At 36.3% G+C, this 17,730-nt stretch overlaps 1 protein-coding gene across 1 annotated transcript in view; it reads right to left on the bottom strand.

Moving 5' to 3' along the window:
• The window catches only part of ANO3 (anoctamin 3), a 629,748-nt gene that overhangs the window by 280,559 nt on the left and 331,459 nt on the right, over window positions 1–17,730 (bottom strand). Inside the window, exon 5 of the mRNA XM_007951966.2 lies at window positions 4,036–4,157. Within this exon, the coding sequence (XP_007950157.2) occupies window positions 4,036–4,157 (122 nt within the window). The remainder of the gene's footprint in view (window positions 1–4,035; window positions 4,158–17,730) is intronic.

Here is a 17,730-nt window from a genome sequence, read left to right on the forward strand (position 1 = left end):
CTAACCAGAAGGCTGGAGGTTCAAACCCATCAGCCACTTCTAGGAAGGAAGATCAGGCAATCTACTTCCATAGTGATACCACCTCGGAAACCCACGAAGGAGTTGCTATAAAACTCGACCGACGGCAGTGAGGTTTTGCTTGTATGTACCTGTAACCACTCATGCAATCCCACATATCTGTTATCCATCAGTCCCCACTAAGCTTCACTTTCACATATCCCACTTTCAATTCTTTTGATTATCTTTCATCCAATCCTGATTTTGTATTTTTAGTTGCTGCTTCAACTGTTTAACAATGCTTCCCTCTTTAGTGTCTGGTAGAGAGGCCAACTTCACTGAATTTAGATGTTTTCCTAGTCTGGACAGTCTCTGGACTTTGAATAAATCTCTTAATTTTACTTTTACTTTTTCAGGGTGTGTGTTTTCTCTCTAGTACAGTTTGTAATCCAGCACTTAACCCTTTGTGCCACCCAAGGACTCCCAGGTACCTATCCCCTAAATTTAAGAGGATACTTTGTCATTTGAATTTTACCAAACAGTGATAAACACTGTAAACCTTTTCAGTATAGACTTCTAACTATACAGATTTACTTTTGTTTTTGTTGTTGTTTACAATTTACAAGCTCACTGTAACTTCCTTATAAATTCAATATAAGATATGACCTTGGAAGATTTGGAAAAAATTCCCATTTTTCTAGTTTGTAGCTGATGCCAAACTTTATGACAAAGCTTTTTTTTTGCTTTCTATTACTTGTCATTACTCACAATGCAATTTATATTAGAAATCACTTTCCTTTGTAAGTCAGTGCTCCCTTCCTGTAGACTCTTTACACATAAGTTGTCTTTTCGGATGGAACCCTGGTGTCACAGTGGTGAAAGCTCTTGGCTGCTAACTGAAAGGCCACAGTTAGAACCCACCATTGCTCCATAGGAGAAAGGTGTGGCAGTTTGTGGAGAAAGGTGTGGCAGTTTGTTTCTGTAAACATTTACACCCTTGGAAACCCTATGATGCACTTTTACTCTGCTAATATGTAGGTGCATGGGGAAGGTTGCAATCAGGACAATTATCACAACTGATGCTGAGAGCTGCAGAGCTTTAGCCATACAATCACATGCCCATAGCTCATTATAAATGAATGATAAAGTATGCCAAGAGAGAAAGGCAGACAAAATTATAAAGTATATCTTGTTACAAATAGAAGATTTATAGGCTATTACTCTTCTTTAGGAGCCTAGGTGGTGCAGTGGTTAAGTGCTCAGCTGCAAACTGAAAGGTTGACAGTTCAAGCCTACCAGCTCCTCTTTGGGAGGATGTGGTGGACTGCTTCTGCAAACATCTACTTGGACTTGGGAACGCAATAGAACAATTCTACTCTGTCTTATCCTTAAAACTTGGAATGACTTAATGGCAACAGGTATTTTTCTTTAGGTCCTCTGCAACAAATGTACAATAAACAACATTTTCTACAAAGATTATTTTACCCTTCATTTGTAGATCAGCTTTGCAAATGGCCTCACTACATAGCTTTCAAACTCTGTTTATCTTTGTTGCAACAGAACCCTTTGTTCAAATGGAATTTATGCTGCATACTAAAGTATGAAATGGATAAAAGTAAATTTATTCTGATAGAAGCTGGAAGAGTGAGTTCAAAACATCTTGGCAACCTATGAAATTAATCCACAGTATGAATAGAAGTATTTGAATTGAAGGGTATTTAATCAGGAAGATTGAATAGGACAGAAACTAAACTATAATTTCTTGAATGGAACAACTGTGGTTTGTTACCATCATCACATACCATTTCCTGATTTTAATGTGTGGGTGTGCAATTATCTTTAATCTAAAGATAATTAAAAATCTAAAGATTTGGTTTTTATTCTTAATTCCTGGGAAGTTACATCTAAAACCTTTAAATTTCCTATGTGATTGAAATATTTTTTGTCTTTGTTATCCATGAAGGCTTCAGACCAAGGCTTTATGCTAATGAGATGACTCAAGTTAGGTGAGGGATGACCATCCCAGCAAAAGCCCTCCTCCTCTCCCCTTCATGTGATATATCAGTTTGACCCCCATGGAGGGAAGAAGTTCCAAAGACTGAGTTCAACCACATGGGCAACGATTCATTCAATCATGCCTACATAATGAAACCCCAGTAAAAACACTGGCTTCTTGCTTGGTAAAATACACTGATATAGCCCTGGAGACACGGCAATTCCACACTGGGGGTGCTGCCAAATCTTGCCCTATGTGCCTCTTCATTTGTATCATTTTTGCTGTAACAAAACTCTAATCAAAATTACTGTCCAGTGTTTTCCTAAGTTTTGTGAGTCATTCTAGCAAATGATAGAACATGGGAGGGAGCAGTGAGAAGCCCCAGATTTACCCACAGCAGGTCCCAAGTAAGAAGGCCCTGGGGACCCCTCAGCTTACGGCTGGTATCTGAAGCCTTGCACAGATTTAGCAGTCTGGAGGAGTGTGGGACTGTGCTAACTTGTGAGATCAGATCTAGCTCCAGGTCGTTAGGATTAGAAGAAAAACTATATTTTCAGTTAGTGTCAGAGAAGATATTTAGAATTGGTGTTGAAGATAGATTCTGACACCTTATAATGTCAAAGACAAAACATATATGCAGGTTTAACTATTATTTTTTCTCTGTGTGAATTTCAAAATTCAAGGTTGAAGTCTCAATCCAGTGGAACTTGGGAAATGATTATTGTTGGGCAGAAATGCAATGATCGGAATTATTGGTGGCAGCTGGTAAATTCTAGGGAAGCAGACAATACAGATTGTATATAATTTAGCTAATTTCCAAATTATTTGAAGCATACTGTATCTGTCTTCCAGTTGTGTTATAAGCACCTTAAAGAACTCCATCTGCGTTTTCTCAGTTTCTCGTAAATTCTCTCAGTTCCTGTGAAACAATGCTTTACAAACAGTAGAGATTCTCTAAACCTCCATTGTTTGGATGAGCTAGAAACAGAGAGGGAGATGAAGTGAACATAGCAATTTGCCAAAACAACCCAAGAATTCACTCATTCACCTGTGGTTACTAATGAAGGAATTTATAAAATCAATCCAAGCCAAAACAAATGCACATCATTCCAAAGAAAGATATACTGAAAGGATATGATCATTAGCCATGTAGTGACAACTGAATGCTAAACCACGTCTCTTGTTAAATTGTACATAATATGCAAATCTCTTTTTACAAAATAATTCCCCACTTTAAGCCGCAGAAAAAAATGAAAGGTGAGCTCAGGATAAGACAGAATTTGTCTTGCAAAAAAGAGAAGGAGAAAATGGATCAATTACATTCGTAATGACAAAAGGAAACAGCATCAATTTAGCATCTGCTTTTGCATGACCACAGTCAGGTGCTTTGAAAAGCTGATAAAAACATTTTGTTTGATAGATGCTGGCATTCTGGGATGCAGGAGTTTGTAAAACTGAACTCTAGCACCATCATTTATTTGTTGCAGAACTACAGTTTCAGTGAGATTGTCTCCACCTTTAAGTTCCTTTCCGTATAGTCAGCTTTTACTATACACTTGCTAGTTTCACATGGTCATCTCATTCCATTTTCAAAAACTTGTGTCAAGTAGAAAACATGGTTCAGATTTTACAGATGAGAAAAGCAAGGATCAGTGAGTTTGATTAACCTTCTCAAGTTGGCACAACTACTAAGTTGTGGAACTGGAATTCAGATCCTGATCCATTTTATATTAAAATCCATGTTCTCCTTACACTATGCTGCCTTTCAAAAAATGTGGAAAAGGAATAAACTCCAAAGAACGTATCACTGATGAACTGTACGATTCAGATTAAATATCTTAAAAAGTCTGTTGATAATATAAATGAATAGGATGCCTTCAGGTAACTTTTCACTTTCAAGTCCTTCAAAATGTATATTAATCTCTGTGTTCTCTTACATACTCCAGAACAAAATCAACCATTTAGACTAATACCAAGAAGAAGTGAAAGGTTTTAAAAGTTATAGTCTATAAATAATGTATTGATAGCTTAGTTTTCATTACCTTAGACAATAATTTTGGCTTAGGTTCAGATTTATCTTTGACAACAGAGTCTCTGATGAGCCGAGATCGGTCATAATTTGCGTGTTCTGATTCATCCAGGTAATCTTTATCTTTTCCTAGGGCTAGAGAAAAAAAAAAAAAAGAGAGAAAATTACATCCATTTTTATTATTATTTTTAAAAAATTTTTATTGTGATTTGAGTGAAAGTTTACAGAGCAAATTAATTTTCCTTAAAGCAGCTCACATACACTTTGTTTTGACATTGACTGCAATTTCCCACAATGCAACAGCTCCCCTCCCATTACTGCCCCATAGTTTTTTCTTCCTTCTGTCCTTCCCTCCCATGCATTCCTGCCCCAAGCTGTCTCTCTGTGCATACACAGCACTTCTATTTTCCCATAACTGACCTCTCCAAGGAATGTACCTACCTACTGTCAATGTTCAGCTGCCTTTTGTTTGGCTGGAAACAACAGGAGTGGGTTCAATTCCAGACCCAAAGGGCAGGTAGGGGCCATAGTCTCAGGGGTTTTACCAGGTTCTATCAGACCAACAAACCTGGTCCTTTTTTTTTCCCCCCCAAATGATTTTGAGTTTTGTTCTACATCGTTCTCCTTCTCTATCCAGGATCTCCTATATAGATCCCCCTCCGAGTGGTTGACAGTGGTAGACAGGTACCATCTAGTTTTTCTGGTTTCATAGTCTGAGGATCACATAGGCTGAGGATCACATGGTTTACCAGTCACTTGGACTAATTGTTTCCATGCTTCTTTGGTTTTCTTCATTCTTCTTTGCTCTGGATGAGGAGAGACCCATTGTTCATTTAGATGGCCGCTTGCAAGCTTTTAAGATCCCAGTAACTACTTGTCAAAGTAGGATGTGGAACAACGTCTTTGTGTAGTATGTTATACCAATTGAACTTGATGTCCCCTGCGACCATGGTCCCTAGCCCCCAGGTGCAACTTCTCACTCTCTCTGGGTAGCTGGCTGTGGCTAAGAAGTGACTACAACTTTGCCCTTGTCAGCTATATTATATACCTGGGAATTTTACAGAATGTACAAATATCCTTGTAGAAACATTGTCTGCCCACCCCGTACATGGTCATGAGCACACTACCCCCTGCATAGACATACCTAATCATTCAGCCTGTCTACCCCTCTATCCACTCACATATCAATGTTTGCCTTCACTGACAATGCAGTACTTTGTGTGCAAAAGGGTTCATCTTTGTTGTCTATCCCTCCCATACACCTCTGGATGTTTTCCTCTTTCTCAATGCCCCCATGTTGGTCATTCATATTTGGTACATTGCCCTTATTTTCACCTGATCAATACTTGTCTTTACCTTTCTAACAGAGTTACATCCATTTTTTGTGCTTTCTCTCTCTCTCTCTCTTTAAAGTACCAATCTCTCTGTTTTTCCTATGTTCCCAAAGTTTAGCTGAGCATAGATTGTACATGACTGCCCAACCACTAAATAAACACAAAACAGTAATCATGTGAAGTTTGTTATTGTGTTAATTATAATACTGATAGCCATCAAGTAATAATGACTTTCATAAGAATTAAGTGCACTTCTTTTAAGTAATATACTTTTTGAAAGTAAACTCAATACTAGGCAAACTATGCTGAACACATTTCCACTTTTAGACTTGAAGATAAAGATATATGTAAAATTTAATAAATTTTTAAGATTTATTTTCTTACTTAATAACTGCATTCTGAGAGTTCCAAGTTGGGAAGCTTTATAAATATGAATTTGCTAAAATGTGTAAGAAATCTAAAAGATCTTAGAAGAAATGCTAACAAACGTTGTAAGAAAGTTTTTGCTTGTTTGTTTGTTTTAACAAATTAGAATATTGAAATAAAACTCTACAATTGCAACAAGGAGCAAGAACACTGAAAAATGATAAGTACCACTGGAATGATTTTTAAAAATTTAAGAAACTTTAATAACAAATCTGTAAGGACTGGATATGCATAATGGACAAACTATATTCAATATAAAAGAGTATAAAAGAAGAAATATCTAGGATGGTCATAAGCACAGTCAAGAACTATTGACATACTTCACGAACTTTTGTCCCAAATGATACAATTATCTCTTTGAATTCAAAGCAAACAATTCTTACATATTTAGCCTTGTCAAAAGAATTGCATGACTTAGAAATATTTTATTGAATCTATTAAAACCTATTAAAGATGACAAGGACAACTGTGTATAATGTTTTCAAGAGTTCATTTGAGTGATTAAAAATTGTAAAGAAGAAAAGCAAGATTGTCAGTTTTAGTTATGAGTACATTCAGTAATTTCTTTTATTAGTAATGCCTAAAAGCTGCTATAGCATGATGTTATACCTGTAAAGATAGTACCATCAAGCTTTTAACAGAGTAGGAAATAAGATGGGACAAGTCACATTATGTCTTTGGATATGATTAAAAGCTAATTATGTTAAAATTCTCTAAGCATTTAAAGTTTATAAATAGACATATTAATAATAGCTAACACTGAAAAATGATTAATATTTGCTGAGTACATACTATGAGCCACAAACTTTACATGTGATATATCCTTTAGTCCTTATAAGTCTACTTTCATAGTGATACTGCCTTGGAAACCCAAGGAGGGGTTGATATGAGTGGGATCTGATTCTCCAGCAGTGAGTTTTGGTTTGGTTCTAGAACTGAAATGCTGTTGGATATAATTCCAAAGCTGGTGTTTGTGAATAAACTATCCTGCGTCCCTTGCTGTTGTTTTTGTTATGTGCTGTTGAGTCAGACCCAGGTCATAGCGACCCCTCATTGGGTTTCTGAAGTGGTATCACTATGGAAGTAGAATGCCCAACCTTCCTTTCAAGGATTGGCTAGTGGCTTTGAACTGCCAGCCTTAGATTTAGTTAAATTTCACACTTTCAACAATTATTTATTGAATAAATATAATATTCCTGCTACTATTCTAAGAGTTAAAGATATAGTAGTACAAAAGATATGGAGATTAAAGACCCCCAAAAGTTTATAGGTGTTTGGTCATAGTAAGAAAATGCTAGGATAAGGTCCAGTCCCCTTTTCCCTAGTTATATGACAGAAAACTGGCACAATCATTTTCTCTGCTGGTGAATAACTAAGTGTAACTGAGGGAAACAAAGGAGGAAATGCTCATGAAACATGTCATCCAATTTAAGTTAAGAGTTCAGGTCCTGGTATTGTGCTAAATCACCTTGTGACTAGGACCAGGATCACATAATCATTGAGTTAACCCCAGCGACCATGTAGCCAGGTAATTAAAACCCCAGACCAATCCTATAACCTTTTTAATTTCTAATTATATACTTATTCCAAGCGTGGTCCCTTCCTTACTTCTGTTATCCTGCCTTTAACAATGATGTATTAATGAATAACTAATCAGTTTTTCTCAACTTCCCTTCCTTCTGTAACATTATATTGTTGTTGATGTAGATATAGTATGATAACTATGATTCAGTGGACTACACTAGTCTATGGCAGATCTATCATTCAAATGATTTTGTTTGTCTTGGTTTAATAAAAATATCTTTTAATTAAATTTAAATCTAGGCTCTTTTTCCACAGTAGTAAACACAACAAAGAAAAGCTTGCCCTCATGCAATATCTAGTAAGGGAAGGAAAAGAATAAATAAAATAAAATAATAAGTAAAATATTAAGTATGTCTCCTGGTAAGTGCAGTGGAGGAAAATACGGTAGGTAGGAAGGATACAGGTGCCAAAGGTGAGGAGAACCAAAAAATCCAAACCCATTGTCATCGAGTTGATTCCAACCCATAGCGACCCCCATTGGGTTTCCAAGGTGGTAAATCTTTATAAAAATAGGTTGCCCAGTCTTGCTTCTGCAGCGTGGCTGGTGGGTTTGAACCAACAAGCTTCTGGTTAGCAGTCAGATGCCTTAGATACTGTGCTAGCAGAGCTCCTTTAGGTGAGGAGTGGGGGATGTTATTTTAGTACAGATAATAGTAACATTAGAGCAAAGATCTGAAGAGGTGAGATAGTAAAGCATGCAAGTAAAATGGAGTAAGGAGGGTCCAGGCAGAGAAAACACCAAGTACAAAACTTGGACTTGGCTTGGACTATTACTTGAATGGGAAAGAAACTGAACTTTTGGAGTTAATTTGTTGGACAGTCTTCTAAAACTTCATCAACTTGTCAGTTTGGAACTTCTATTTTACATAAAACAATTTTCTTATTTTATATTTTGCACAAGACTCTCATGAATGAAAATGATGCACATAATACTCTCCAACTAGCAATCTGGCAATCCATTCAGACATCGAGGGCACAGGGTGCTTAGTGTTTCTTTTTTCTTCCCTTCCTTTCCCTTCCTTTATCTTCCCTTGCCTTCTTTTCTCTTTGTTTCCTTCCTTTCCTCCTTCCCTTCTTTCCTCCCTCCATGATCCACTCCTTTTCTTTCTTCCTCTCTTTCTCCTTCTCCTTCGTCCATCTTTTTTCTTTCTTTCTTTCTTTTCTTCTTTCTTGATATTATAGAACAAGCAAGGTTCTTTAGGTGGTTAAACACGAATAGAGGAATGGTATTGTGGAGTGAGCACTGGCTTGGTAATCACAAAGATCTCACTTCTCATTGTAATTACCTTCGCCTGAGCATTTCTACATCTATAAAATAAGGAGGTTTTTCGAAAAGGTCTCAAAGGATCCTTTAAGCTCTGAAAATTATTTGCTTATTAATTTAATGTTTACAAAAAATAAAATGGCAATTGAACTTGATTAATATATTTAATTAACCAGAGAATACAAGAAATACAGAAAATGCATATAAGTTTTTATGCTCATTTAAATTCCCTATTCCACTCAAAAATTAATTTTTTAGGCAGAGGCATTTTTTTGTTTGGTTGTTTTTTCTCTTTAATTATTAAAACACAAATATTCCTGGAAGGGGAATAACCTTAAATTACACATTTTGCTGAAGGAAATCGTACTCAATTTTGAAGGACTTGCCCCAAACCAATATCTTTGCAATGTCTTTTCAGATCTTCTACTGCTCTCCTGCTCCATGACCCCAACTAGAAAAGATCATTTGGTCTTATGAATCCTATCACACTTTTTTTTTCTTTTTTGTTTTAGTGGGGAGGCCTCTTTTAATTTTTCAAAAATTGGACTAAATTATCTCAAGGCAAAGAGTCCATTATTGTTTGTTTTTAATTTCCTATAGAATCTAATACAGCTTGATCTTTAATAGGTAAATTCAAGGAAAAAGAAAAGAAAACAGTACTGATTATTTGGGAAAATTCTGATCTTAATGTTTTCATTTAAATTTATTTTTAAGAATGCATGAATGTTTCCCTTTCTTATTGCTATTTGTCTTGAAATCACACAAAATAACTTTTCTGTAATTTTTCTTAAGATACCTCTCTTATTAGCAAGACTTTAAACTTTTTCACCATATTGTAATTGGTATTACTCTTTTAGAAAATTCATAAAATGTCTTCTCAACTCAGAAATCATATGGTCATTTGTTCTTTATACCAAGAAACCAAAAAAAAAAAAAAAAAAACCTCACTACTGTATCAATTCGGCTCATAGCAACCCCCCTCCTTGGGTTTCGGAGGTGGTATCTCTACAGAAGTAGATTGCCCAATCTTCCTTCTAAGGAGTGGCTGGTGGGCTTGAACTGCCAGCCTTGTAGTTTGTTAACAGTCAAATGCCTTAGGCACTACAACAATATACCGCAATAAAGTTTTGGAACAAATTTGCAAATATGTTTCAAGACCATAACTGGAGATTAACCCTAAAATCATGACCCAAAAGAAAGAAAAGCTCTGTTCATCTAATCTATGGATAATAAAATACAACAACATTTGTCATTTTAACAAATAGCAACTCCATTCTTCTGTTTTCATAGACCCAAAAACTAGGAGACATCTTGACCCCATATTTTCTTTTACACCCACGTTAATACTTAAATAAATTATTTTGGTATAGCATGAAGCATCAATTCTTCACTTTTCTTTACTGTTTACTTTACTTCATTACCTAATGTGGTATATTTTTATCTATTTATCTGCATTTTTTATGTATCTCTTAGTAAGTTTTTATGGGACAGGCTTATTACTTTTTTTTGTTCATTTCTTATCCATAACTTCTAGAACAGGGTCTGGCATGTAGTTGGCATTCAATAAATATTTGCTGAATGAATAAATGAATTTACATGCCAAGCAAGTCATGTCTGATCCACTTAAAATTCTATCTAGAATCTGACCATTTAGCAACACCTGAATATAGTATCTTAATCCAAATTACCACCATATCTTAACCAGAAGTTCATAAAAGCCTCCTAACTAGTCTCCTAGTTTCCATTTTATGCCCCTACCACATGGCAGCCAGAGTGACCATTTAAATCTAAGTAAACACACCTTAAATCTCTACTCAAAATTATCCAGTAGTTTCATAGTTCCAAATAAAACCAGAGTCTATCCTGGGCACATCACTGGTCACTGGGTATATATCATCTGGTTCCTTACTATCATTTGCTACCTGTCTTCATTATCTAGTGTTGCTATAGCAGAAATGTCACAAGTGGGTTGCTTTAACAAATAAATTTATTTTCTCACAGTTTAGGAGTATAGAAGTTCGAATTCAGACTGTTGGCTTTAGGTGAAGGTCCCTGTCTCTTTAGCTTCTGTTTCCTGATTCTTTCGTGATGTCATGTGTCATGGCATCTATTTACTCCCATCTCTGCTTGCTTAATCTGCTCCTTTTATATTTTGTGTGAGATTGATTCAAGACACACCTACACTAACCTTGCCTCATCAACATAACAAAGACAATTTATTCCCAACTGGGATTATAACCCCAGGCATAGAGATTAGGATTTACAACACACATTTTTGGAGGACTCAATTCAGTCTAGAACACCATCTACTACCCTATCTTGATCCCTCCAACCCAGCTGAACTGGGTTCCTTGTGGTTAAATATGCTCTCACCGCATTTTAGCATTTCTGAAATCAGAATGAGGTAAAGAGTCCATGTATATATTTAACATAGTATACCTATTGCTTTGGAATTGATTCTAACTCATGGCAACCCCATGGGTTATAGAGTAGAACTTCTCTGTAGGATTTCTTGGCCATAATCTTTACAGAAGCAGGCTGCCAGGCCTTTTATCTGCAGTACTACTGGGTGGGTTAAAACCACCAAACTTTAGGTTGGTGTTGTTGTTATGTGCTGTCGAGTGAGACCCAACTCACAGTGACCCCTCCTTGGGTTTCCGAGGCAGTATCACTATGGAAGTAGATTGCCCAACCTTCTTTCCGAGGAGTGGCTAATGGGTTTGAACCACCAGCCTTCTGATTAGCAGTCAAGTGCCTTAGGCACTATGCTACCAGAGCTCCCAACTTTAAGATAGTAGTCAAGTATAATGTTTTCTCCCCCCAGGACTTTATTTAACATGGTAGTATCCCGTTTTCCTAAAATTACTTTAATGGTACCTACCCACCTACCCACCAGCCACTCTTTGGAAGGAAGACTGGGTAATCTATTTCCATAGAGATACTGCCTCACAAACCCAAGAAGGGGTTGCTATGAGTCAGAATCAACTCGATGGTGGTGAGTTATTGCAATTGATAATGTCTTAAAATCCAGGAAGTTCAATAATTAAGAAAATAGACTTTCAATAATAAACATACAAGAGTTTTTCAGCACAAGTGGTAACAGGATAATTCTGATTATGATAAAAAGAACACTTGCTACTCTCCACTATCAGAATGATAGAAAGGTAAAGATCCCAAAAGGGGTGTTGTCAAAGTTTAAATAAGTCACTCAACTATGTTGGAGTAGGAGCCTGATATAATGGAAAGAGAAATAACATTGCTTTCAAAACAAAACAAAAAAAGGTAATATCCTGATTTTGTCATTTTCACAGGGCCTCAAACTGGTTCATTCTGGCTTGACCTTCGGTCAATAATTTATATTTGCACTGCAGATATAAGGAACAAGTACTGACATTTTAACAAGATCTCTAGGTGATTCTTAAGCATATAAAATGCATACATAATGTACACTTAGGAATCACCTGGGTAACTGTAAGAATCATCTGAGAATCTTGTGAAAATATAGATTCTGATTCTTATGTATATAATGTATACATTTTTAGGTGTACATAGTGTATATATTCTTATGTACACATAAAATCACCTAGGAATCTATAAGAAATCACCTGGGTCTTATTAAAATGTAGATTCTGATTCAGTATATCTGGGGTGGAAATTCTAATTCTCAGGAGGGAGTCAAACCAGAATAAACCAGTTCAAGCCCTGACTTACTAGTTAGGTGGCAGAGGGTCACTTACAGCTTCTAAATCTGGTAATTGGGAATAATAAAATTCTGTCATAGAGTACGTCTAAGGATTAAATAAGGTAAACTATACAAAGTGACTTGAGTTGAGAAGTTCTCCTTTCCCTTTTCTTTTATTTCTATGTACAATTTCTAGTATTTAGGAATCTTTAAATTATGTAGTTTGGGGCTACCGAAAAATTTCATACACTTCATATTAAAGCCCAAGTAGATATAATGCCATCACTTGAGTATGCCAATGGACAATTTTAAATTTAATCTATAAATCGTTTCCCCAATCATCAACAGTATGATTTATGATGGAAACTTATGCTGCATTAAGTAGGAATAAATTAAGTGTTTTAATTATTTTATACAAACCAGCATCAGTTCAAAACTAGAAAAGTATGATCAATATATGGAGCTACTATGACCATAACACAAACTTAGGGCCATCTCCAAAAGCATAATTTTAATAACAAGGTTATTCCAGCACAGTCATTCTTCTTTATTATAACATAATTGTATTTCACTACTATGCTTCATTTGCATTATAACTGCAAGGACATCTTGAAATAGATGAGGCAGCTCTTGGACAATTTTAAATATACATGAGTGAGATTATTAGTCTGCCTCTACTTACTAAGAACTGTTAATAATTCGCTCAAATATTGTCAGTTGAGGCTACAGAATTAAATAATAACGTTGTAGATTTTTTTCATATTTTATAATTTACATAGCACTCTTTGCATATGTTCTCTCAGTTGAATCTCACAAAAGTTCTGAATTCAATTCTGTCTAAAACATCATCAAACAGTAATGTTAATATCACCATCTCACTAATCAGGAAAGGTAAGCACCAACAGTGTATGCCCAGCTAGTAAGTGGCAGAGTTGGTTCTTGAAAATAGATTTTCTGACAATTCATTCCATAATTTTTTAAATTTTATTCCACAAAGGCTTCAGGGGAAAAACAAATCTAATGGTCTAAGATGGTTTGCTCACTGCTTAGACTATGGGGATAATTAAGATCTAGACTTATTAACTCTTTGAGATAAGATTTTCCCTAACCTTATCACTGTTCTCCTAAATTCTGACACCACAAGTCACAATGAGGGTATTGATGGAGCTGTACTCGGTCAACAGCACAAGTGAACAAATCCTGCAAATAAAGTAGTTTATGATTGCTTCAGTGTTCTCATCCATCCTTCCCTACATGTACCCAATCATCATTTATCCACCTATCATTGAATGAATAGTATGTACTAGGTAATATGAATAAGGCATATAAATAGTTACTATGATGATCTAGTCAACTACGAATCAGGTTATATTCAAAGTGCTCTAATAATAGAGAGGAGGGAGCATATAAATGCCTTCAAATTATTAGAGAGGATTTCAAATAAGAGACATTTGAAAGAGTAACTTTTGGTCTTTAAATTCTCTACAAAGAAAGGAACATATTTAGATTAGGTCCTCAGTAAGAAAATTAAAGAAGTGATTCGTAACAGATGAGAAAAATCACAGTAGTGGATACCATCACAGAGAGCAAAGTTTAGGCAAATTCTACATTTCAAACCAAACTCACTGCTGTCAAGTCAGATCCGACTCATCGTGACCCCTCTTTGGGTTTTCGAGACAGTATCTCGAAGTAGATTGCCCAACCTTCCTTCGAGGAGTGGGTTTGAACGACCAGCCTTCTGGTTAGAAGTCAAATGCCTTAGGCAGTACACCACCAGCTCTCCAAAATTGCATGCATGTTAACATCCACTTTGCCTTTTATCCATTAGTCTATCTTTTTACTAATCCTACACATACACACTGGGCAATTACTATGTGTCATGTTCTGCTCTTGATTTTAGGGCTATAGGTGTGAAAAAGATTGACAGTTTCTGCCCTCCGATAATAGAGAGAAAAAAAAAAATCATAAAATTTTATGTAGTGACAAATATTATGAAAGGAGACCTGTTAACACAATCATTAAACACTCAGCTCCAACCTAAAGGTTGGCAGTTCAAACTGCCTTCTCAAGCGAAAGACTTGGCAATCTGCATTTATAAAGATTATAGCAAAGAAAATGCTACAGGACAGTTCTACTCTGGCATTGCTATGTGTCAGAATAGACTTGAGGGTGCTCAACAAGCGCCATGAAGAAAAACAAATCAAGATAAGAGGACACAAAGTGAGAAAAGTGTGAACTTAGTACATTTCGGTGTAGGGCCTCGGGGTAAGAGAAAGCTTAGTAAGAATAAAGACACAAGAAGTTGGTGTGGTTGCAGCATAGTAAGTGACAGGATGCCTTTGAAAATGCCCTAGAGAGGCCAGTCCCTAATCCTGTAAGGCATCTAGCTGCTGTGATAAGGAGTTTATCTTTTGTTTTAAGTGTAATGGGAAGACTTGAAAGGATATGAGCAAAGAAGTGATAAAATTTAATTTTCCTTTTGTAAAGTTTCCTGTAACTGCTGTGTGGAAAATAGCATGAAAGGAGGCAAGAGTTGGAGCAAGGAGACCAATTAGGAACTTACTGCATTTTTCTACCAAGAGATGGTGGCAGATTGAGCTAAGGTGTAATGGTAAAGGTAATGAGCAGTGGTTAGATTATGAATATATTTTGAAAACTGAGCCAAGAGAACTTACTGATGTGTTCAATAAATACTTGAAAATATTTAATGTGACCATAAGGTTATCACAACTGGAAAATGTTATGTTCTTACAATGCAATTTCCTTATTTCTATAATTCTTAAATAGGTCGGTAATGTTAGTACAAAGTTCTTGCTTGTACCATCATAAAATGAAACATTATTGGAAAAACATAATGAAAATTAGCAGAGATTATCTAATATTATAGAATTAAAACAAAATTACCTTGTACTCTTTTGACCATAGTTGTTTAAGAAATGAGGCCAACAGATACTCCACCAATTAAAACTATTAAGCTTGTAGAAAGCAAAAAAAAAAAAAAGTTAATATTTTTATATAAAGCACTTCCTGAGGGACTCTTTTCATATTAGCAAGATACTGATTTCACAACAAGGTTAGATAGATGTATATTTTAATTAGAAGCTCTGGTAGCATAGTGCCTAAGGCACTTGACTGCTAACCAGAAGGCTAGTGGTTCAAATCCACCAGCCACTCCTCGGAAGGAAGGTTGGGCAATCCTACTTCTGTAGTGATACTGCCTCAGAAACCCAAGGAGGGGTCGCTATGAGTCAGGGCCAACTCGACAGCAAATAACAACAACAACATGTTTTAGTTAGCTGTACTCTGATTATGTGAGTCTCAATGAGCCCTGCATATTCTGTATTACTTCAAGTTACCTCATATATTACAACAATATCAGCAGGGGCAGTAGCAAGCATCCTTTACTTATTACAATGGAATTATCTGCCCTTGTCATTTTCCTGAACACTAATAAGAAAAACGAATAAGCAATGTAAAAGAGTTTCCAAAATGAACGGGAAATATTACTGTGCCAGGATTTCAAATTCATTGTTCATCAGCAGTTCCCAGAATGAGAGGAAGTGAGAGCTGGGGTGGGGATGGAGTTTTGCCCTGGCTTTGTGAGATGCTTTATGAAAAGCAGAATTAAAGGCTCTGGAATGGAAATAAAAAGGATAAAAGGAAAATCCAACAAACAAAAGAATTCTAAACATCCCAACATTATTAGCTTTTTTTTTTTAATCCAAGAATTCCCCAAACATATTTTATAATTGAACTTTATCCCATTCTTCCCTCAAACATGGTAGTTACTAACATCTTGCAGCACTAGTGTTCTTTGGCAATCACTAACTTGGTAGTGCAAGGATTAAGTTACTTTGGGTGCACTTCTTCCTGGACAGATTTGTTTGTTCTTTTGGCAGTCCATGGTACTTTCCACATTCTTCACCAACACCACACTCAAAGGCTTCAATTCTTCTGTCTTTCTTGTTCATTGTCCAGATCTCACATGCATATACGGCAATTGAAAATACCATGGCTTGGGTTAGATGCACCTTAGTCTTCAAGGAGATATCTTTGCTCTTCATCACTTTAAATAGGTCTTTTGCAGCAGATTTGCCCAGTGCAATACATCGTCTGATGTCTTGTCTACTGCTTCCATTGGTGTTGATTGTGGAAGCAAGTGATATGAAATCTTTAACAACTTTAATCTTTTCTCCATTTATTGTGATGCTGCTTATTGGTCCAGTTGTGAGGGTTTTCGTTTTTTTCATCCATGATATACTATAAATCATGTTAAGTAATCTTAGTGGAAACTTCCAGTTCTGAATCAATTGTGTAGTAGTTAAGGCTATGTGTCAACTTGGGTGAGACTGGTTTTGAGTGGCTGGGCAGCTTTGGTGAGACTGGTAATCAACTCCATGGTGGAATCTAGTGAAGCAGCTGAGTAGCTGCCTTAGGGATGTGGTCTACTCCCAGTACATAAGAAACAACTTTGAGGAGGCCTCCAGTTTTGGGCATGCTTGAATCTTGTATGTAACCAAGTCATTGTTTAGCAGGTGGCCATGCTGTCTGCCAATCTTGGGACTGTTAATGGACGTGAATCAATGGCCTGCCATGTGATTTGGTAATATTGGACTATGCTTTTTCACTTGTCAACCTTGGGTTTGTAAGCCTCAGCCACCAGAAGCTGCATGAGTGAAGAAAGCCTCCAGTTTCAGTGGACTGGGAGCAAGAGGCAGAGCTGAAGCCCAAGGTCAAATGGCTATCTTCCAGCCCCTAGAGCCTGGCACTTTGAACTTGGACATCTAACCTCCAAAATGGTAAGAGAATAGACTCTCATTTGTTAAAGTCATCCACCTGTGGTATTTTCTGTTAAAGTGGCACTAGAGGTAACCAAAACAAATAGAAACATGAATATTCCTTCCTGCAAAGCTCTCATCCTAAACAATGGAAAATTTCACTCTTCTATGAAACACTGACTACATGTATTTAATTCTGTCCCAGTGTTAATGTTCACATGGGGCAGCTCAAAGCAGTCCAATGAATAAAAGGAAACTCTTTAATCAAATGCATTGTCTAGGTTCCCAAAATTGTAGCCGAACCTGTGGGTATTTGACAACTTTTATTCAACAACCAACCAGATGCTAAAAGCTGGTAGTCTGCACTTCCAAAGCAAAATTAGGGTATGTAGCTTCTTTGAATTTTAAAGAAAGCATACATTGCTTAAATATTTACTTATGTTTTATTTAATTACTCTCAGTATATTTGATATTGTTTTGCTTGATCTTTTCTCAAAGTGGATAAAAGCATTCATATAATAGATATGCAGCTGACTCTGAAAGAGTGTTCCCCAGCCAGGTGTTATGTCCAGATGGATTCCTGGATGCTTATTGATACTACAGTCAGCTATAAATTCATTCTCACCTTCACTATAAATTA

The sequence above is a fragment of the Orycteropus afer genome, unplaced genomic scaffold, assembly GCF_000298275.1.
Source record: "Orycteropus afer afer isolate SDZICR_OR568_19922 unplaced genomic scaffold, OryAfe1.0 scaffold00321, whole genome shotgun sequence".
Lineage (NCBI taxonomy): Eukaryota > Metazoa > Chordata > Mammalia > Tubulidentata > Orycteropodidae > Orycteropus > Orycteropus afer.